Consider the following 23,748-nt stretch of genomic DNA (forward strand, 5'->3'; position numbering starts at 1 on the left):
TTATTCCAATATCCATAACCATATATAATACATTAAAAATTAATTGAAAAGTTGTAAATGGAAAAGGAATCACCATTTAAGGAATCATTATTTTTAAATTTTTGAATCATTTCTTCTTCTAAAAGTTTCTATCCATATGTAACAATAAAGTTAAAATAGAAAATGTAGTGACACCATTTTTAGTAATAGATACTTATTTATTTTTATCAATTTTTTCTGACAATTTTGGTTATATTTTTCTTTATAATAATTATTGCCTCGATTTTTTTTTAATTTTAAAAGATTGGAAATTTTATGTTAAAAATTTAAATAATAGAAAAAATGATTTATTTAACTTTTATCATCATCAATACTACTAATTTATTTGACATTTTTTCTTAATCTTCATCTGATCACTAATGTTATTTATATAATTTTCTTAAATCACTTATTTTTTCTTTTTTAACTCTTTTATATATATAAAGTTGGATATGTAAATGATGATGTGACATTTCTTAGAAGCTAAGATTACTATTTATCTAATTTCTCCAATTTTTGAGTTCTTTTGTCATACTAAATACAATATGTTTTATTATAATTACATTCAATATAGTAGACAATATGTCCTAGGAATTAAAACAAAATTATCATTTCAGAAAATAAATGTTAAATTATAATTTTATTATGATTAAGGAAAGATAAAGATATTATTTCAATATCCCATAACCACATTCAATACATTAGAAATTAATTGGATATAACTGTAAATGAAAAATGAATCACCATTGAAGAAAAATAAATGTTTGCAATACCATAATAATTAAGGAGAGAGTAAGATATTATTTTAATATCCTAATTCGGAACTTTTAATCTACTACTCAATTAAAAAGAAAATGCATTTAATAACATTAAAAAGTTATTAGTTTAATATTTTTCCTCATTGTACTAATTCAATTCAATCAAACTTAATTTTAAAGATAAAATAACAGCTTCATTTTAATTGTTATCAATATATTTTAAAAAATTATCGTGAAAAGGCTTTTCTTGCACCTTATTTTAATTTTCATACACAATTATTATTTTTTCTGTCATTTTTCAATGATTTTTATTTCGATTTAAAATTTAATGTTTATTCTTAAAACTCTGATGGTACAATTAAGGTGGAGTAGAATATAATAAATGATGATTCTTCTACTAAATAAGAAGATATAACGAAATTGAAAGGGTGAAGTTTTTTTTTTTTTTAATGGATAGGAAATTTTATTAAGGTATCATTACGTCATCATTCAATATATTTTTAATATAAATTTAATTTCCTGATGCATTTGTTTAGTACTCCCTCTGTCCCTAATTACTTGTTCACTTTTCCTTTTATAGTTGTCTCTAATTACTTGTCCATTTTGACAAATCAAGAAAGAACATTTTTTTTACCTATTATACCCTCAATTAAATGACTAATTACTTTGAAAATTTCAGAACTTTTCATCTACTTCATAATTAATAGGGGTAAAATGATAAACTCACTATGTGATTAATTGATTTCTTAATAAATGTGTCAATTTAAAAGTGGACAAGTAATTAGGGACAGAGAGAGTATTACAGTGTTATTTGACATTATGAGATATTTCTTAGACATTTAAGGAGAATGGTACACCGGAATATATATTATATATTAAAGGATCAACTTCATGCAATGGAAGAATTTGTTATTAGCAAATATATTTTAACTTATTTGATAAAAAATATATTCTTCCTCATTTAATAGATGTAAAATTTGTGAAGCTTTATTTTTTTCACAATCTTCATATTATTAAAACAAATAATAATATTACGATTAAACAACAGAGTAAATATAAAATTAATCAAAAATATTTAATTTTAATGATCGTGTGAAGTGCGGCCAAGTTCTCTAATTTAAAACAAAAAAGTAAAATTTAAATGGGTCTACTATAGAATTCCTACAAATCCAACTTCAAAAATTATGTTAAAAATGGAAACTAAAAAGTGAAATAAATTTAATTGAGAGTTATCCTTCGTCTGTCCCATTTTATGTGACATTTTTTATTTCTCAAGAATCAAATAGTTTAAGTTTGACCATAAATTTGAGTATGATATCTTCAATTTTTTTTAAATGAAATTTATATATTTGTAAACTACGTAAAAATCAAAACATTATAATTCATAATAATTAATAATTCAAAATATTTTAAAGATGTATGAAAAACTTAAGATGAAAGATAAACTAAAGAGAGTAAAAGGGGAGAATGGAAAGTAGAAAAAAAGAATAGTTCATCTTTTTGGTGGGCCTCAATGTACAATTTCTATAGCTTTTAGTCCAACTCTTTAGTGCAATGTTGGTCCTCCCAAACTCTCATTTCTAAATAGGAGTAATAAATATATATATACACTACTTTATTATGTTAGTGTAAATACTTTTTTATACTGTCAGAATATAAAAGCTTAGTTTCCTCATATATTACTAACTTGGAATGTCAAAGGATTTTTGAATACTTTTAATAATAAAAATTGTATATATTAAGATTGTCGGCATATCCAATTTGCATTATTTATTTATTTTTGTCTAATAATAATTGCAGATAGTACTAGCTTTAAGATTTATATGGATATGGTTTTCTCCAAGTCTTTCTCAGTGGGCCTAATATTATATGATTTTTTCAACATTTAGCTAAAAGTTTATACACAAGAAATACAAAAATGAGAACTCTTTTGTCAAAAACCTAATGATATTTTATAAATTAATTAATTTAATTATATATATTGATCGCGTAAATTTTCTTTAAATAGTGAGAGTACTATAATTGAGTGATCTTTTGAAATAATTATCATTAGTTGAGTACTTTTTGTGTTAAGAAACAACATTAAGTGACTTTCTGAAATGCAAAATTATTAATTGAGTGATCATCAAAGAAAATTATATGTATGTCCTTTTAGATTTGTATATATACACTATTGCGATGTTGTTTCGAAATAATACTACAAGATACATACCAATAAAGAAAAATTAATTACGTAAATATACCATTTGACATCTAGTTTATTAATATGATCAAAGTATATCTTATCTATATATACACTATGACTATATATATATATATACACACACACACACATATTATCGATATATCGTGTATATATTTTATAAACTAAATGATCCAAAGATATTAGATCGTAAATTTTCCTATTAATAATTTGATAATAGAAAGTAAAGCCTTAAAATTTTGGGAATAATTTTATACTGTCAATCAGATATGCTATAAATTTAATATTAAACTTAATCCTGCGATATCTCATCTTATGATCCCATTCAACTTGAAATTATTTTATTTTACCTTCCTTATAAGTTAAATTAGTCAAAAATTATAATTCCGAGATAATTTAATCTGCATATCAAACATCGATTAATCCTATTATATATCGAAACAAATTAAAAAAATTAATTATACAAATATGCCGACACTGTTCTCCGCGGTTTCAATTTTTTGGGCCCAAGTACAATGAAACTTTAATTAAACATTTATATATCTGTCCTTTCATAGCTCTAAAATAAATAAAATTCTTTACAGTCAAATGACCAAAAAGATAAAGACAGTACATGATCATATAAATCAAAGAAAATTCTTACTGTAAAATTCTTTAATTTGGACATGCAAAAAGATGGTCCACTGAAAAATTAGTTGGTACAATTTTGTCTAGTAAGAAAAAAGTAGGCTAGCTAGCTATTTTTTTCGATGTTTGATATTTATATTAAAATTAAATATATGTTTGAATTTGAGCTAGAAAGTTCATTTTAAGGGTAAATCACTTGGGGGTCGTTTGGTACCTATTTTGGCGTTTCTCTTTAGGAGTAAGATGTTCACTAGCTACAAAAAGTGACTTTTCAAGGCTTGAACTCGAGACCTCTAATTAAGCGATAACACAAAGGGATAATACTAACCACTCTATTACAACCTTTATTGGTAGATTAACTTAGTTTTCTTTTTTTTATCAGATATCTGGTATCCATTTTGAAGTGATCCCGTTTAAAGTGAAAGCACTAATTAACATCAACTCTAATTCTATGGTTCGAACCTAAGATCTCTAGATAAGGATAGAGACATGTATTTACCATCTTATTACAACCTTTTGTGCTCGATAACCTAAAGATGATATTTTTTTTATTTACAATCCAATATTTAGTATTTATGTTGAAACCCGACAAATTCTAATTAACATTAAAACATGCCGCTCGAGATTAAAACACTCACTATCACAATTTATTTCATTGTAAGAGTTTACGACTCGTTACTTCTAATTAAGAATAAAAGGATACACGATACCAACTACCCACCACAAAAACTTTGATGGTTGGCTAGGTGATTCACTATAGATTTGAGTGATTAAAAAAACATCTTTTATGTAGGATTTTTTTTTACTTTGTAACATCATAATCAGTTTTATTTTTTAATTACTTTAAAACAAATTTAAAAAACCTGAGATAATAATTGGGGTCTACTTAAGAAGAAGAAAAAACAGTACGTAGTACATTATCTTTAACATAATTAAAGAAAATTGTCCTATAGTCTATATATGTAGGGTTACTATGCTTTTAATTTTAACAGCTAATAAAGTTAAGAGAAAATTCTCATATGCTTTATGGAAGAATGAATCATGAAAAAAAGAAGAAAAAACGTTGTCATATTAATATAGAAAAAAATCTTTTCAAATATGATCAAGTAATAATAACAATAGCAATAAACAAATAGTTATTTAACCTGAAAATAAATCTTAGCCGCTCAATTGGTTAACTATTTAAGAAAATAGTTTAACTCCCACTCTTATAATTCCCTCTCTTATTTCTCTTATCCCCGCCCTCGATGTTTTTTAAAAAAAAAAAGATTTAGTCATTTTACTTGCTATAAATATTTGGTCCGATCATTAATTCTTATGAGTGTTACACATATAGTTAAGTGATTTTCTGTTATAAATTTTAATTTATTTTTACTTTATTAGATAATCTCGAATAGTTGAATGATCATTTGAGTAATGGATTCTTTATTAACATAAATACATAAAAATAACATATTCGAAATCAGGAGCTCTTTATTCTCAATATGAACTTTTTAGTATGACTTCAAATTTAATCGAATAATAATATAAATATCTAATATCGGATCGAAAAAAATCCTCTTCACTACTATATATGTTAGCTTCTTCTTCATTAAAAAAAATGAATTGTACCGACAAATTAAGCTAAAAAGATGAATAGTTTTTGGACTGTATATTAGCCACAACTGGTATTGTCCATCAACAATGTTGACACGTCTTTTTCTCAACATTCAATTATTATTTTTAAATGAAAAAAATTTCAAAGATAAAAAAGCAAAAAAGGGTCCACATATTTCTTATTTAGTACAAAATATATCAAAATAAGATCATTAGATTAATTGGAACAAGAACAAAAGTATCACAATATTGACATATTTATATATCATCATCATAATAATAATAATTCATACCTACTTTCACCACTTTTAATAAACTTTTTAGATATGGAAAGAGAAGGGAAAGAGCCTAATTGAAATAAGTTGAAAAAGGCACTTGTCGACAAATAATATACACGTAATACACAGAATATACATAATTCCAATAAGGCAAATATAAGATAGTGGACTCTTTGGCTTGTTTTTTTTGGTCCTATATGATCCGACTTTTGAAATCGAGTTAAATTTAATGTTTAATCTTAACATAATATCTGAGTCAATCTCATTGTAATTCTTAGTTTACTTAATGTTGGATTACTATATTATATTATTCATGCTTTAGGTGACAAATAATGTGCGAGAGGAAACTTTTATAGATTTACCTCATGAGACAATTTTGAGGTTGAGATAAATTGAATTTCATTTGTTAATATAATATCAAAGTCAGTCTTATCCTAATTTGTTTTATTTACCTAGTAATAGACCTTCATATTATGCTGTCCCTACTTAAGAGTAATTAATTTTGATCTCATCATATGGACATTAATCAAATTAATCAGATATTATGACATCGTTGAAATTCCTCGACTTTTTGTCTGAAATTTCATGTTCGACCTCTGATATTAAAAAAAATCACTATTTTACTCTATTAATGAACTTTTCTGCAATACAAACTCAAATTAATCCAACTTATAACGAAAAATCACACTAGTCAAATATGATATAGCAATAAAAGGTGGTTCAAAATTTGCGTTACATCATAAATTTAAATTGATTACACTTATCGAATAATTTCCCCATTGGAATTTCTAACTTTATATGAAAATCGAATATTGAATACCTAAAAAGAGAAAAGGATATAGTCAAATATACTTAAGTACTTCTTTTCATTGAAGATTTAGAAAAAATATGTAAATGGTCGTCTATCCATGCATAGTAAATGATGAGTTGACTGTTGTATTGGCATATATATATGCCGACTAAAATAATAATAATAATAATATAAAGGTTTAGAATGTTGGTATGTGAAAAAATAAATTAAAATAATATAATATAAAAATGTGAGTTATAAATTAATGGGCGGTGGGATTGGAAATAGATTTGTAGTTTTGTTGAGGAACATAGTGAGGACCCATTTTAGATTTTGCAGACATAAATTTTATAATTTTCTTAAGAATCTAATTATCCTCAGCCCATCATCACTGACTAAATTTGAATATGAATGTGGTATTTAGCGTTTAATTTCATGGCACGTATTATTCGTTATGATTCAATATATTTTATCATGGATTAATTATTCTTTGGAGTATGCTATCGATCATTGAGCTCGATTATTAGCACGTGATCATGATACTATATGTAAATTTGTGTTATGTCTTGTAAAACATTTCATTTTTCTCTCTGTGTATCTTGTTTAAAGTGTCATATACATACTTTCTTCCGAACTTGTTAATCTAGAAACTCGTCGGTCCTTTTGTTTAACCTGCATGACATGATTAATGCTTAAGTATATATGTTCCAAAAAATAATATGTATCTTTTTATATTTAAATAATTTAATTTTTTATTTTATTATGGGATAATTTATAGTCTTATAAATATATATATATATAAAATTGCTTTAGACAAAAAATAAAATGATTAACTTTTTTTCTTAAATTATATCTCGTCAAATAGTATAAATGTAAAGTTGTCTCTCTTTAGTCAATTCACATGTGTTCATTTTCTCAAAGGGATAGTGGTCATTAGAGATTGGCCACCTAATAATTTTTTCTTTTTGATATGGTCTTTTTTTTTCTTTTACTTAAAGGTTTCTATGGCATTATTATATGATGAGTTATTTAGGACAAAATATTAAAGAAAAAAGATTTAATTATAATGCACTCTTTACCCCATAAATCCACTTTGAAATTGACAATTTAAGAGGAATTGTTTCAAAGACGAAGTAAGATTTAATTATTATGCACACTTCTCGCAATAAATTTGCTTGAAATTTTTTTAAAAAAAATTGCTTTGAAATTGACAACATATTTGATGGGACAGAAGTGAGTTCAACCCGATTCATTATAAATAAAAAAGTGAAAAAATAGAACAAATTGAGCTGGAAATGCATGGACAAATCATATAGAGAGATGCAAAGAAAAAGTATCCATAAAAAAAATGGATTTTATTCTAAATTTTAAGGTCGAATTTGTCAGACTTAAATTCAAAATCTATTTCTATTCCGACAAATATATTTGTATTTATAGTTGTTTAAACAAGTACTAACTTTGTCCATCCCAAATTATACGTTGTTTTTCATTTTTCGAGATTCTAACTCTATGGATTTTGAACAACATTTTGAAATAAAAAGATCAATTGCAATTTATAGTATTTTTTGTATAATTTTACAAATGTTTAAAACGTTGAGTTGATCCAATCTGATCTCTTGAAGATTTTCATCACACCGATTTCTGAAAATGAAAATCTTAAGGTCCTTAAAAAACAATCTCTCATATTTTGAATCTTTAAATTTAACATATTGAGTCACTCCAATCTCTAAATTATCAGATATTAATCAAACTAATTTTCAAAAAGCAAAATATCGAGAGTCGACCTCAGAAACAATCTTTCTAACTTTATAAGGTAGGAGTTAGCCTGTATACACATCATTTCTCTAGGATCTAATTTATGAAATTACGTTTAATATATTATTATTGACTCTCGAGAAAAAAAATGCGGAGATTTATTTTAGAATGGATGAAGTACATTTGAAAGGTATTGGTGCACTTGAGCTTTCACATTAATTTACCTCATTGAATACTTATATGGTGTAGACAAAAAATGTCAGGCGCCACACGAACTAATTGGTGGACGACAAAAAGGAAAAATAAACTTTTTATAGAAACTTTATTGGTTGTTTATGATATTGACATTCCTACTATTCCAAACATGTTTAAATTATGCATTTAATCTTCATAAAATTAATTATTTTTTTAAAAAATAAATAAATAAATTGGTCAATTGATGAGTGAATATTCATCTTGTAGTTTTCATCTTTTCTTTTCTTTTTTGAAAAAAGAATTTGATTCATTGGAAAAGTTTTCTTTCTTTTAATGAGTATCATTCAATAATAATATGAGAAAAGTTATGTCATGTTTTATTATGATTCGAGACATCAAAATATTTAAGACAAAGACTATTAATATAACACGTAATTTTCATCTTTTTTCATATGAAAAAAAGTTGTTACATCGAAGAAGTTATCTCTTTCACTAATAAAACAAGTTGAAAATCAAGAGCTAAAATCAACCGACGCTTTCATTTTTCAGAAAAATATATAAAAATAATTAGCGATTTGGACTCGAAACCAAGTATTTGATTACAATGACATTGAACAATTCTACCATTAGACTACAGGATACTTTTTGATGAAATACTTCTGGTGTTTCTATTTGTACTCTTCAATTGCCTTTTACACTTCAAGGTTCATCGATTTTCATATAAAACCAATTTTCCTTCTTCAAAATTTTTATTCGTAAAAATAACCGACATTCGTCTGTAAATTTTCTTAAAAGTCCTTCGATGTTCTTTATAAAAGTGTCATATGATAGTACGGAAAGAAAAATTATATATAGGAAAAGTGATTTCCTTTCTCTTTACAAGTATCATGCAATATCGCAAAAAACAAAAAAAGCTTCGTAATGTTCTATTATTTTCAGACATTAAAATTCTTGAGATAAAGACTATACAAGAAATCAATAAGAGATAGGTCAGCTCATAAATTTTATCTTTTCCATTTGAAAAAAAATTATTACATTGGAAAAGTTTATTTTTTTCTTCTTTTCTATAATCAGTATCCGACCAACTTGCACGCATAATACTCAGTCATTTCTCTTTATAAGTATTATTTGATAGCACAATATTTAAAGCTATGTAATGCTCTATTATTTGAGACATAAAAAATTAGGACATCAAAGTTATTGTTCCATAAAATTGCACGTTTTTACCCTTCAAATAAACTGGTTTTAAATTGAGCCTCCCTTGAATACAGGCCTAAATTATGCATATAAAAGTTTAAAAAGTAATGGACTTGAGAGAATTAGCAAAGTGAAAAAACATGTATAACACTAATATCAGCTGATAGTTTTAACACTTGAAAAGTCTCAGTTACAACTATAGGGTGTTGAGACTCAGATGAGCAAAATGTAGACTAATTTGATGTGAGCAATAGATACATGTGATTCCTTGCTAAGTCTATCAAAAAAGGAGCTCCGGGACAATCGTCTTCTCTGTATAATATCAATGCAATTCAAAACTTGAAGGAAAACCTAAGAGGACTGCGTTTAAAGCATAATCCTTTCACATGAAGCTACTCATCGTATGAAGTTTCCTATCATGAAGCTGATAAATAGAAGTTACTTGTTATGAGTAGCCCTTTATTGCCAGGGATTCTTCTTTTGAGTAGCACTTCTTTTCGAGCTAGTAGAAGTAGATTTCTGCAAATATTCACAAGAATAGTACTGGAGTCAGACATCTAAAGTTGCATATATTTCAGAAACAGAGGAGTCCAGACATACCGATTTAGACTTCTTTGTCTTTCCACGGATTCTGTTCTTAGGAGGTTTTAATTTGTATAACCGAACCATCCAGTGGTGAGTGGTAAATACCTGCATACAAACAATGTACCAGATGGTGAATAATTTCTGGTTCACTACGTTGCATGAATTAGTATTCTTTACGGTAGGCTATCCAGAATAGTTATATGTGTTGAGAAAAGAATTTAAAATAGTAATAAAAATGTGCTCTCTCTAACAGTTTAAGATATTAGATGAGATGGTCACACACTTCAATAATATGTATGACCTAATATTTATGAAATTTATTTGCATTTTTAGGCAAGGCCATGGACAACTTTCCTTCAACAGCGCCACATTTATCCAAGCATACGAATAGGGCCATAGTGAGTTGGTGCACAAAAATGCTTTAACAAACTTTTGTTTCTTCATTATCAATTCCCAAAAAGCCAACTTAGAAATCAAAATGATAATTGGTTGACGATTAACTAAACCTTCTCAGAGCTGCAAAGAATCAACATGATATAGCTGCAAACACACACTGTACTGCTTCACTTAATACACATGTGATTTTCAGCAAATATGATCTCATGCTTACCTCCTCAAAGTGGGTGAGCTTAAAATGTTTCTTTCCAATTTCAGTCCGCCTTACTCTATCGTACCCCTTGCCATCTGTCTCCACAAACCTACAGCACAAGATAGAGATGATATGAATAATTTGAAGTTAATGTCTGAAGGCCACCAAAACGTAAACTTGCATGTTTTCAAGAATTTAGCACCTGTAATAAGATAGTTTGTACATGAGGGAGTTCAGCATGGTTGGAGTAGCCATAGAGTCAATCCGGTACTGGCCATCTCTCTTTCAAAAGAAAAGGAAATTATAAATGGAATTGAACTATGAATCTAAGACAAACTCAAACATCAAGTATGTAGCTCACTAGCTCTTAGCCTCTTAGTGACTAAGAGCATGAACTTAATAAACAGATATAAAACATGCAATAAGACAATAAGAAAGAATTGGTGTAGATCTTAGTGCCTAAGAGAAATGAACTTGATAAACAATTATAAATGGCTCGAATATTGGTTTAACTCTTAGAGAAAGGAAACTGCATCATATGATAACCATATCAGGAGTTATCTACTTGTATTAATCTGGAAATTGCAAATGAATACGATTATATAATCACGACATAAGAGCCTGAAAATGTTCCAGAAGGAAGATCCTTAATCAGCCTAGGACTTGCCTCATAAAATATATTATTAAAGAAGCAAAAAATATCCTCAATGTTTGCTCATTGAAGTAAAATATCAATAGCAACTACATCAATTCAGAAACAAAGAGCAGTCAAGTAGTTGACCACAAAAAGAAGGTAGGTAAAGGACAGTAACACACCAGATAATCAGGTTCCTTGATATGAGGGAAGACACCCCCACCGATTCTAACCATCCAGAGGAACTTGTTGATATCATCACTGGGATACCCAACAAGACCTGAAGTTGATGGTAGGGATTAGACTTGAAGGCTATTGCAAAACAATAAGTCTTGATTGAGCTAAAGTACCAACCTCCAAAGACAACAAGAACATATTTTACATCCAAAGAGTTGAAGATCTCCCAGGCTGCTTTTTCAGGAGAGGACATGGCTGTACCAACTGTTGCAATATGTGTATTGTTCCAGGTGTTATTATCAACAATAACAGTGCGATTGGCCATGGCAGTAGTCTGATAGCCATAGTCCCACCATGATGCCACCTGAAAAGAGTTAGCAGAATACCACATACATCAGGTGTTCGCATGGGCGCACACACACACACACACACACATGTATGTGGCAAGAAAGTAACTACAAACAGTGAATAATTACATGGGTAAGAGATTTGCAACGGAAGCAACAAAGTAAGAAACCATTTTAATCACATTTAAACAATATTTAATTTTGATTCAAATGCATAAATTTAAGTTTAAATTTTAGATCTAGTGACGAACTTGCTCAAACTATATTTCTAATTTCACATCTCTAATCACTAACATTGGCATTTCCTAAAACGTATTGTTTGGCATTATTGTTGTGTGCCTTCTTTTTCAAGAAGGAACCTTTTTTAATTAAGGATTTGAAGAAGGAACTTATGGACCTTATAAATTTAATCTAATATAAGATATAATAACTAAATAATATAAGCTGTTGGTTGGCTGGTGTTTGCCAAGATGCATGCCTCAGCACCTTCACTGAAGCACCACATAAGTCAAGGAAGCCACAGTTTGCAATTTGCATTCCGCCTATCCACGCATGGTTAAAGCAAGCTTCATGTACACTTTTGAAAGAATGGTTTACATTAGTTAAATATGAAGCCAACTCCAAAAAAGAAAAAGTTTCAACATCAGCTGTGAGGGTCTAATTACTCACTGAATGTTAATTGGGTTTGAACAGCAATCTTTTAGATCATATCATGCATTCTCTAGTACTTCATCTATTTAGAAAAAAAAAAGCCAATACAATCTTGGCTAGTATTCCGCCAATAAGCTCTTCCAGTTAATAATAGTTACCTAAGAATTATCCAAATTATATTTTCAGCTGGTACAAGTTACCAAGTGACGTTGAAATTTCAGACAGAAAATATACTTTAAGCAAAGTAAAAACCAAATTCTTGGCCACCATAACAATATTCTACTGCACCATCATAAAAATTAAATAACTGCACCGTCACCACACCCATTCCAAAAGTAAACCAGAATTTGTGCATAAAGGAAACCAAATTGCAAATTCTAGAACCATCTCATCAACAGAAGGAAACAATAAAATCAAGAGAAAGGAGCTAAGAACTCACTTTATCATCTACATCAGTATTGTGGCTCAACCATGCATAAGCCTCTCTGAAGTCATCAAAAACATGAAGTCCATCATGCGACTGTGATGTTAGTACAATAGAAGGAGCTGAGTAAGCCTCCGCAGCTGCCCAGACACAATGAACCTATAAGGAAATTTATTTTCCGATTAAGTCAACAAGGAAATAAAATTACAATACCTTCACCTTTTCTCTCAAAAGAGACAAAAAATAAAATAAAGGAGAAAAAAGCTTTTAAAAAGGTTGCAAGGAAATATGAGTACTTGAAGAAATGCAAATGTCACAAGGTTATTTCATTAGTTCATATGGAATTTAGGTAACACTTTTCAGTTTGCTATGGCACAGAAATATACAACTTAAAATAACTGTTCAACTGTTAGTGATCAACATAGGACACCTAATCATTCTCTGGGAACCGTTCCCACTGAAAGCAATTGTTACTCACAGCTAAGTTGGGTAGCCTGTTGGATCATTTCATGTGTCTGAGATAGTCAATCATCCTACGGTATAGAAGCTCGAGATGGACTGTGTTCTTCTAAATTTTTTGGTACAAATCAGAATATATTGATGATCTGGACTCAATTCTAGAAGTTTTAGACTCCTGGTGAGAAGAACAGGGATTATAACTAGATTTTCTTGTTGCAACACCCACATATTAGTTTCTAGTACAAAGATGATTATAATTATACACTGAAATATGTTGCCTTCTCAAAAAAAATATGTTGCCTTCTCAAAAAAAATCATCCTACAATCCCTTCTTTCAAAAATCTGTGTACGTGTGTATGCACTTAATTTACTGATCCAAGTTACTTGTCAGACTTAGAACTGACATCTATCAATAAAGGAATGCACTACTAAAGTTAACTAACTTGTGCTGAGGAAGGACATAATTGAATTTGATCACTAGTTTTCTCCAATTCAGGATAGATCAAATTAATTCCTTCCACTCTTTCCCTTATATACCCAGAAACAGCAACTAGGAATAGTGATGGCGGATAGATGAATGGAAAGGGAGATAGCATCCATATTGTCAAGCGATGATGGGAAATTCTTCTTTCTTGAGGAAAAACAAAAGGGTGTGTGCCTTACTCAGTGGGATAGAATCCCCCAAATATTAGTAATGTGACAGCCCTGAGCCAAGGCATGGATCATCATCTAACAATTGAATTTGAAGCTTGTCTAGTCTTAAGAGCTAGCTTTCACCAAGTAACATAGTTAGGGAATCAAAAGAAAAAAGTAGCAATTAAGAATTGTAGTGATGAAAAAAATAACATAAGTTGTATCATTTATCAGCTAGGAAAAGAAAAAGAGCTTAATTCCATGAATAAACATAATAAAGGAATTACTAAATGGGACTGATACAGCTGCAAGTAGTTCAATCAGGACAGAGCAAAGGTACATACCACATAAAAGGCACCCAGCAACATAAGTAATAGAATAGCAACAACAGAAGCCTCCATGGGTAACATCAAAAGCCTCTTCTCACTTTTTTTAGTAGCAATGGGAGCTTTTTCAACATTCTCCTTTTCTTTCTTCTTTTTTCTCGAAGCTTTTTCCTTTGGGTGTTCTTCATTTCTATCAGGCTTCACCACATCATTCTGTGTAACCCCATCACTATTATCCCCTGCCTTGATGGTGAATAAAATAACAAGAACTAGTTCAGAATTATCAAAATAGCCAACGATTGGCATTACCTATCGAAGAACAACAAAGACACTTACATCAGCCTGTTTTCCAATTGATGCAAATTTGATCGATCGAGTAAAAACACCAAAAGCTGATGATAGAGCAATCCCAGACATTATACATGCCGCTGGGGCCAGTACAAGCATTAGGCGGACCTGTGTTTCAGCAAATGGAATGACGTTCAGAAAATGGTGAGCTTAAAGGAAACAGAAGAAAGAGGCAGAAAATCTTGAAATCCTTACCATAACACCAGAAAAGTACACTGAAGTCACTAAATAAAGAATCACAAAGGAGCTAGCATCAGTCAGGGGCAAAAAGCATGCCTACACATGCCAAAAGTAAGATTAATTGGAAGCCCAACAAAGATCAAATTAACATGAGAAAGTCGAGATAACTGGAGCTGAAAATTGACACTTACAATAATGCCTGCGGGGACCAAAAATGCTAATACATTTATGTCCATAAAGTAAGAAGGCCAAGTAGGTGGTTGATGTTCACTAACACTGGCAATAATTGGTATATACTTGCTCGCATAAGTTCTGTCTCAATTCAAAGAAAAGTAAAAACAGAAAGTTGCTTCAGTACATTGGTTGCATGGGAAAATATAGGTACAAAAAGCGCTATGACCCCGGAGAATCATCACAAACTGATAATCAATGGATACGAATTTTGGAATCCTAAAATCTCCTAGAAGCAACTCCCCCAGAATTTAACAAGGGACAAAACTCAAAAAAGCACAAAGTAGAAATGACAAGATTTTTTAAGAGTGAATGGCAGCAGGGGCTTTAGCTACAAGCAAGAAGGTAAGCTCACAATTTACTTTTTATATAGATGATTGGGTGTCTGTAGGAGAAAATCATGTATTTGTGTAAGATTTTCTAGTTTTTGGTATAGTTCTTGTATACGGGCTAGTTAACGCCATTTTATTAATAATATTCTTACTTTATCAACAAAAAAAAGGTAAGCTCACAATTTAAAGAAAATCAAAAAATATAAAGCATTTATGAATGGAGTACTTTAACATAAAAATGCTCTTAATAATGCTTATTTCTACATCCAACAGTCCAAAAAATACATCATTAGAATGCAATTTCAACAAGCCAATTGAAAGATAAGTTCAATTTTAAAAATTAGTTTCACTTTTGATTCTTCATCTATCAAAAAGAAGTAACAGGCATAATTCAATTTAAAAGAAGTAAAATTCATAATTTGCTTTTTCTTGTAATTATTTCACAGCACCTTCTTGCTGAAGATATCAATACTATATCTTTAACTATCAAAAGGAGTAACATGCATAAATCAATTTCAAAAAATTGCTTAGGAGACTGTGATAATTAAAACAGAATCAATACTCCTATTTCTAAAACAATCAAAATAATAATGGAAGAACAGAATATGAATCAGAGGTTTAGAAATAAAGAAAACAGAATTGTACTAAGAGACATAGAAGATAAGAAGCCCAAAAAGGGTAGCAAAAGAAGATCGTATAAATTCAAAGGAAGAAAGAATCATCATAGAGAAGAAAAAGTAAATCAAGAGAAGTTGAGTCAGCTGTAGACGGAGAGTAGTTGCATGGCAAGGTAGAAAGAAGATGATAACAAAGACAACAAGGAGAAAACCGAAGCGTACTTGGAGAGGAGTCCTAACACAAAGATAGCAAAAGCTATTTCTCCTATTTTCTCTTTTTCCACCTTTGTAAGTGAAATTCAAAAAATAGATCGTTTTTTGCGCACATTCCACTATCTCAAGCGTGCACTTCTTAAAATCACATTACTTACGAGTGAGAAGCGATAAACCCTCACTTCATGTTTAAACACTGGGGCAATCACTCCTAACAACACTGGCCTTAAATGGGGTTGCATGAAAATCAATCAAACCTCTTGATATTTATGATTCAACATCTTTATCGTCACGGCAAAAATCTTCATAACTAACACCACACAGAGATTCTTTTGGCACGTAATAGAGGCTTCTGTGAATGCAGGAGAAGCATGGGTTTATGAAGATCACAATTTGTATCTAAAAGGCTCGTGCACGATCATCTCATAATCAGGTTATACAAGTTCCTTGGGAGCTTAGTACCAAGACCTAAATGTTATCTGCACTGTTAAAGGACCACAGAGAACTGCAGTATATGTTACAATCACATTAAGCCTTCCAGACGCCCGAATGAAATAATTCATATTTGCTCATTTGCTTCAAGATATTGGATTATGTGAACCAATGTGCATCAGAGATCACAAGTCGCAACTTTATCTAGAAAATGTCACTAGATTTTCTTTAGAGAAAATAAAAGTACGATATCACTGTGTCCACTTTTTATGGTAGAAAACTAAAGAAAATGCAAAATAAGCATATAAGATGACAACATGATTCATAAAGCAAGGAGCATACGGATCAAGCAGACTAAGGCTTCGTCCACTCCATCCCTTTGTTGGGCTAGAGGCAACAAGCGCAACTAGCACAGCTACCATAGCGCAGCAAACAATCCTGAATAACAAAAGAAGAAGCAACCATCACTGGAACAAATAACAGAATTGAAAACAGAAATAAATTAATGAATGGGGGTTGATCCAATTAATTATATTAATCCATGTCCACTAGGCATCAATATAACAAGCTATTCATATAAATTAGTGGAGCTTACAAGCCTGCAGATACAACAAGAGTCACAGCTACTTTGAACATTTTTGGTGTGAGCATCCCTTTGATGTAATAGACAAGCCCCACAACATTGAGAATTAGGAACACCTGTACATAGCCACCAGAGATTTCAGTGCACATGGGGGTGGCAAAATCAGCCCATGAAAACATGATTCGCCTCACTTTGACTTGCCCAACTCAGCCCATCTAAAAGATGGACCGGTTTGGGCTAAATATCTAGCCTAAATTGATCCATGAGAAACCTTGTCAAAGAAAATAAGAAAATAATTTTTTTGTTTGATATATATTAGTATAGTTACAATAAGGAAAAAAGGGTTCTATTAGTTTTGTTTAGACTATCTCAACCCAAAATACCTTTGGCCAGGTTAATGAATGGCCATTTATTAAGTCATCTCATTTTAACCCACTAAATTCAGCCCACCCGACCCACATTTCACACCCTTAAGTGCACATGTCAATTTAATTAGGACCCAAAAATGTCCATAATATTACTAAAACACAGAATATTACTCTGTTTCCTAGCTATCATCACATATATAATCTTTTAATTTTCATTTACAAGTGCTTTTTGGTAACTTCCTAATTCCTTTTTCTAACAAAGATGAAGACTAGGCCTAATCATTTGACCCCTTTATAGAAGCTGATAATCACAAAGCATAGTAGAATAAGACGTAGACTGGTATAGTGTTAAACACTCTGTTTAATCTAATTCTCCTGCACCACATATTAAAAGGGCCTTACTTTGACTTAGAGAGATTGAAGTAGTTCATGCTTGTATATTAACTGTGACTGAGAGCAAACGTAGAAATAGTGTATACTTTTAAATGAATTTAAACATTTAATCTCATCAAGTGATACCGCACACATGAAATGAAAATAATACATTAGCTATTTGTTTAAAAGGCTTTACATTAAGTAAAAAGAATTTTTACATGTACTAAGAAATGATGTGCGGATGGAGACGAAGGGAGTGGTAATGAAATAGTAAGTAGTGACATAGTCAATCATTATATGCAACCCAGCCATGCCATCTCAATGCAACAAGCTGTTTTCAGCTTGATGATTTTAATATCCTCAACACTTCAATCATGCATTAAGGAAAGCCAAGGCTATTTCAAGGAAATATGGTGGTACTTTGAGATTATCTAAAATTAAGTAGGTAATATGCAAGAACACATCATCAATCATATATTCCAACCATGACTTTACTACTAAAAAGAGTAGAAATGACCTTACCAGAAACGAGGCAAAATGTTCGGATGTCATTACTGCATTAAAACCTACAACAGGGACCAAAGCAGCCAATAGTGTTCCCAAGATAACCTGCACCCATATCCCAGATGGTTAGAAGAATAACACAAACTCAACTTTGTAGAAATAATTGTAAATGGGAATATATTCAGACTAGAAGATTTTAAGGCCTTGATGAAGGAAATTTACTCATTCATTGAATGCTTTTAGCAATTTTCCTTTGCAAAGTTTCGCTGATAATTTTTTGTTAAAAACAAAAGGATTGATCATTAAACAACAATCAAAATCTATGTTCAAAAAGACTGCAGGAATCTCATAAGGGACAAGGTTATCACCAGTTATTACATATTGTTCTGTCGTGCTAAAAACTGATGGTGTTTCGGTTATCAAGCACTAACACAGGTGTCGATTACACTTCTTTTTTTTTGGTAAAGACGATTACACATTTTTTCATTTAAAAATGTGATATTTCAGATGAATGAAGGTCGCCTTTTTAAAACTTATCAAAAGTTTAGGTTCACAAAACTATGTAGTTAATAATTACTCAATAAAATACTTTCTTAGTAGAAATGAGAAGAGAATGCTCCCACCAGGCTATCATATAAACAATTTCTTGCTTGTACAGAATATTTTTTTATTTTGCCCAACTTTTTTCCTTTTGACAAACTCATTTATGAGAAAAAAGAATAGGCAAACTTTTTTCCCAAAATAGCAGACTCATATAAAAAATTGAACAAAAGAAACCAACTGAAAAAACTGAAGTGAACAATTTATGGTTTAGTTTCGGTTTTTTCATGCATTAACCGAAATAACTGAACTGGAAAATGGAAAATTGAACCAACCGTTGCCCACCCCTAATTAACACTACAACTTGTTTATCAATAAGTTTCCCAGATGCTAGTGCTTACCAATGGAGCATAGGCAATATAAAGCCGTGAAGAATAACGCCCAGTTACAATGCAAAGTAGGGCATGCATTGGAATAAGGTTGATAATAAAGGTATATCCTCCCCAGGAGCAAACCTGAAAGAGTATGGAAATACAATAAATTTGACGGAAAAGATATGGTAAAGAAGGGAATGAGAGGCAAAAATAACAATCACCATGGAGGAAGTAAATGCCTACCATGTAAAAGTATGACAAGGCATTTAGAGTAGCATAAAAGAGGGACCCTGTGTTCAGTGTCTGCACCAAAAATTCATCATCATTGCACAACGTGAAAATGGAACACAAAAATCTTAACAATAGAAGGATAGGCCCCGGAAATATTGCATGTAACACCACTAAGTTAAAAGCTGAACATCATCATGTAAACTGAACCTTTATATAGAGATAGAAAGTGAAGACCAACGCAAATATGGCCACAGCTTCATTGTCATAGCTGCCTGCCACTGATCGAGATATATATGATGGAACCTGTAGGCAGCATGAAAATGAAATTCACCACATTAAAGAAGTACACTAGCAATTTGATTTCTTTTTGGAACAAAAGGTTACTCCAGATGGCCAAATATGTTGTAAAGCCAAAACAAAATGCTACTTTATCTTGAATAAGCTATATGCAAAGGCCACATTTTAGAGTCATCAGATGAAAATGTGTGCAAGAGAATTTACCATGGCCAAAAGAGCTGCAGCAGTTAGTCCAGCCCCAGCCCCTTTAACTTCCTACAAAAGCAGAATCGTATGGCTTAGAGTTCTCGCTTCACAACAGAGACATTTTTTAGGTTGCTACACATCCAAGAGAACAAAAGAAACAAGAAGTATCTACATCATTTTGGTAAAAGTGAAAACAAAAATGTAATCAAACCAGAGAACAAACCTTTGTCAGAAGGTATGTTGCCCAAGCAGCAAAGGCAGAGAATGTAGGAGCAGTAAACACACAAACAGTTTCCACAGAAAGAGGAATATTCAAGGAATTAAGTATCCTGCCAACAAACATATATGTACTCCGTTATTCCTTTGGGTGCTGAAACAGATCAGTTCATAAAATTAAACACACAACAAAGATTCCCATAATTTGAATTTTGAAGAGTGGCAACTAGAAAAATAATGATCTGTAATACACACCACCACAAAGTGCCAGCAGTCAATGTCAGTCCAGGGTAAACAGTTCCACCAATCACTCGTCCAAGTGGATACCTATCAGACAAGGAAACCTTCCAGTCATTTTCAATTAAGAAACTACAAGTCATGACAACATTGTCTGGAATAATTAATTCACTCCTACAATCATAATTACCAGGTCCGATCATCAAACCAATTCCAGAAGTCGTAAATTCCATTCTTTGTCAGAAACTGCAATTGGCATAGCATGGTTATATTTCACATAGTTTTGTGGTACTGACAAACATGTGTATGATAGTAAAATAGCAATAATAATATGATATGATCATTATCACCATCCAAGGAAATACTCTACAAGAATGGAACAGTTTCATGATCAAAGATATCGAAATTGATGCCAAGCAACAGGCTCATGATCAAAGATATCCAAGATTAGCACCACAAATTGACAGTGTAAAATGTGAAGAATCTAGAAAATGATGACTAAAAGTGATGACCTAAAACAATATTTTTATAGGATTGCTTTGTCAAAACACTAGGAAGGAACATTAAAGTTCATCTAACCTACTATAAGGTCAGTTTAATTTCAACGGACATCATACTTCCTAAAACCAGTGTGTTTTCTTTTTTTTTGGATAATCAAATTATTACAATTAACTGCACTATACTGATAGATGATTCTAGTTAAGAAGCTCATATTAACTTGCAAATTGTCTAATTCCATTATTGAAAAGAGGAAATAAGTTTTCTCTTGCCAGTTCTTCTAAAGTACCCAATTTTCTGGTTTCCATGAATAATAGTGTAATTGATGGAAAGAATGACCCAGTTTTTGCCCCCTGAACTAGAAATTCTTACCAACACCTACTGAACATAAATTCACATAATAATAAGACCTATGTAGTTTTGTGAGGTATATAAATATACATATAAGGGGGCAGAGAGTACCCAGATGGAGTCACATACTTAGCAACTTAGACTATTTTCCTATTTAAGTTGTATGTTATAAAGTTGATGCTAGAATAGCTCATAGAGATATTATAGATAGTTATTAAAATTGATCTGAGAATCAACTCAAGAGTCCAAAAAGAGTTGATTGGATGTACAAGTTCACACTTGGTTGAATAGAAAACTTACATTTGACCAAAATATACATGATGGACTTAATTATGATATTGATAAGTAAACGCATCTTTAGCTTCTATGAGCTACCATCATGTCTATCCTGGAATTAAATTAAGGACAGTACAATTTTCGTGAACTTATCGTTATTGATAGTACACAAGGTGCCGCTAAAATGACACCGTCAATATAGTTCTAATTACTCTGGGTCTCAGCCCATTCCGTTTAAGTACCCAATGAATGGGCAACGTTATTGAGATAAGATTGAAATTCTATTGGAATATTTTTTTTTAATAGAATAGATTCAAAACTAAATTTACCTTTTTTTTTAATGGTTTTAACTTCTTATAGTATAAAAAACTCACCCAATGATACCTTTTAGAAGATATTGTAGCATATACAAGAGTGTGAAGAAAAAACCACATGGATAGGTTTAACATTAGAGGCAGTATCAGATGTGTGGTAGGCACATGTCATGAGTTCGAAGATTGAACTAGGATGGAACATCACGGCCACATGAATATTGAGGCATACTTGATTGAATGACTGTGGATTGACAACAGAACGTATTCTATGTTGATCCTTTTCTGTAGCACCATAACAAAGCGCTCCACACAAAACAATATATAATGTAAATGCATTGACCTGCTTAAATTGCAGCTAATTATGCATTTCACTTCTACATGTCATCAGATCGGTTGTGGTTGAATGTTAGATTCTCGTCATGCTTGCCCAAATTCAGCTTAATTCAATTAGTTTTTAGGAGCATTGTCGCGAAAAGAGCAAAAATGCAAGGATCCAGTCCTTGCTCTGTCACTTCTTAATACATTTAAGCTACTACATATAATCTAAAAGAATGAACCAATGTATAATGTAAATGCATTGACCTGCTTATTTGGCAGCTAATTATGCATTTCACTTCTACATGTTATCAGATCTGTTGTGGTTGTACGTTAAATTCTCGACATGCTTGCCCGAATTCAGGTTAATTCAATTAGTTTTTAGGAGCATTGTCGAGAAAAGAGCAAAAATGTAAGGATCCAGTCCTAGCTCTATCACTTCCTAATACATTTTCTGCTACTACATATAATCTAAATGAAATGAACCAAATACAAATTGCACATCGCAATAATTAAATTAAATACTCGTGAAAAAACAAAATGAAATTCAAACCTGAGTGACTCTATAGTTGAAATAAGGATCGAACTCGTGAATAACACTCTCATACTTAATCACCTGTTGAAAAAAATCATAAAAGCAATCAGACCTGATCAAATGTGAAAATGCTGAACAACAGCAACAAATTAAGCATATCAACAATCAGATCTAATTTTCACGTAAAAAAAACAAATAACAGATTAAAATGAGAAGAATTTTACGGAGAAGATACGGATCGAGAAAGCGAGAACTCCGATCAGAATGAGAATGAACAACGAGAACACATTGCCGAAAGCCAAACGTAGGCTCGACGGCGTTACGGTATCTGAAGAGGCCGCCATTAACGGCCAGCTGAAGCTTTTGGAGTTGAAGAGTGAAGTGGTTGTTTTGGGGGTGGGTGGGGTGTTAAGGGTTTTTGATCTATGAAATTTGAGGAAGACTTTGTAGAAGCTGACATCTGAAAAGACATATTTAACCTCATGGATCAATGTGAAATGTCTGTTATACCCTTACAGATTTTAACCATTTTTTTGGTTCGAAATTTTTAATTGGTTTCTTCGGACATTGTGCAACGTGGCAAGTTTTTATTCGTTAGTGATACTTGGCCTTGTTTTTTGTACTACTCTTTCGTTTCGAGGGTAAAATTGGAAAATTAAGTTGTATTGCATAGAAGAAATTGTGCATTTTGGTCCAATAACTTTTATATATTACAATAAATAACATCTCTATTAATTGAAATTAAAAAATAATTTATAAGTTGCGTTTTCATAAATATTCTTTTCAGTATAAATTTCATTTTTATCTAAAAAATAAAAAGGATTGAAGGGAGTAAATGAGTTTGTTTTGTACGGTGTGAAAAAAGGATTTGGTAGATTTAATTTGCATTTGCACTAGTTGTGACTTTTTATTTAATATTTTTTATTATTAAATATATTTTGAATTGTGGGTCT

General features: G+C 30.8%; 2 protein-coding genes across 2 annotated transcripts in view; one reads left to right on the plus strand and one right to left on the minus strand.

The window, feature by feature from the left end:
• Positions 1–23,748, plus strand: part of LOC125811880 (casein kinase 1-like protein 4) — a 123,185-nt gene that overhangs the window by 85,723 nt on the left and 13,714 nt on the right. The gene's annotated exons all lie outside the window — the stretch shown is intronic.
• On the minus strand, positions 9,540–23,192 carry LOC125811875 (dolichyl-diphosphooligosaccharide--protein glycosyltransferase subunit STT3A). Its single transcript, XM_049491423.1, has 23 exons — positions 23,020–23,192; positions 22,814–22,876; positions 20,697–20,752; positions 20,525–20,596; positions 20,277–20,382; positions 20,072–20,122; positions 19,778–19,873; positions 19,583–19,642; positions 19,367–19,480; positions 18,444–18,530; positions 17,191–17,294; positions 16,938–17,033; positions 14,962–15,082; positions 14,786–14,866; positions 14,579–14,698; positions 14,261–14,485; positions 12,840–12,983; positions 11,580–11,766; positions 11,408–11,505; positions 10,794–10,873; positions 10,613–10,700; positions 10,018–10,107; positions 9,540–9,936 (listed from the first exon to the last, which is right to left on the minus strand). The coding sequence occupies exons 1-23, from the start codon at positions 23,137–23,139 to the stop codon at positions 9,877–9,879; spliced, it is 2,319 nt and encodes a 772-aa protein (XP_049347380.1). The 5' UTR covers positions 23,140–23,192; the 3' UTR covers positions 9,540–9,876.

The sequence above is a fragment of the Solanum verrucosum genome, unplaced genomic scaffold (genome assembly GCF_900185275.1).
Source record: "Solanum verrucosum unplaced genomic scaffold, falcon-dt-bn FXZP01000238.1, whole genome shotgun sequence".
NCBI lineage: Eukaryota > Viridiplantae > Streptophyta > Magnoliopsida > Solanales > Solanaceae > Solanum > Solanum verrucosum.

Coding starts and splice junctions, on each gene's coding strand:
- LOC125811875 (XM_049491423.1), bottom strand. CDS start 23,139: ATGGCGGCCTCTTCAGATACCGTAACGCCGTCGAGCCTACGTTTGGCT. Junction 12,984..14,260: donor TGCTGGGTGCCTTTTATGTG/GTATGTACCTTT, acceptor ATTTCCTTATAG/GTTCATTGTGTCTGGGCAGC. Junction 9,937..10,017: donor AGACAAAGAAGTCTAAATCG/GTATGTCTGGAC, acceptor GAATATTTGCAG/AAATCTACTTCTACTAGCTC.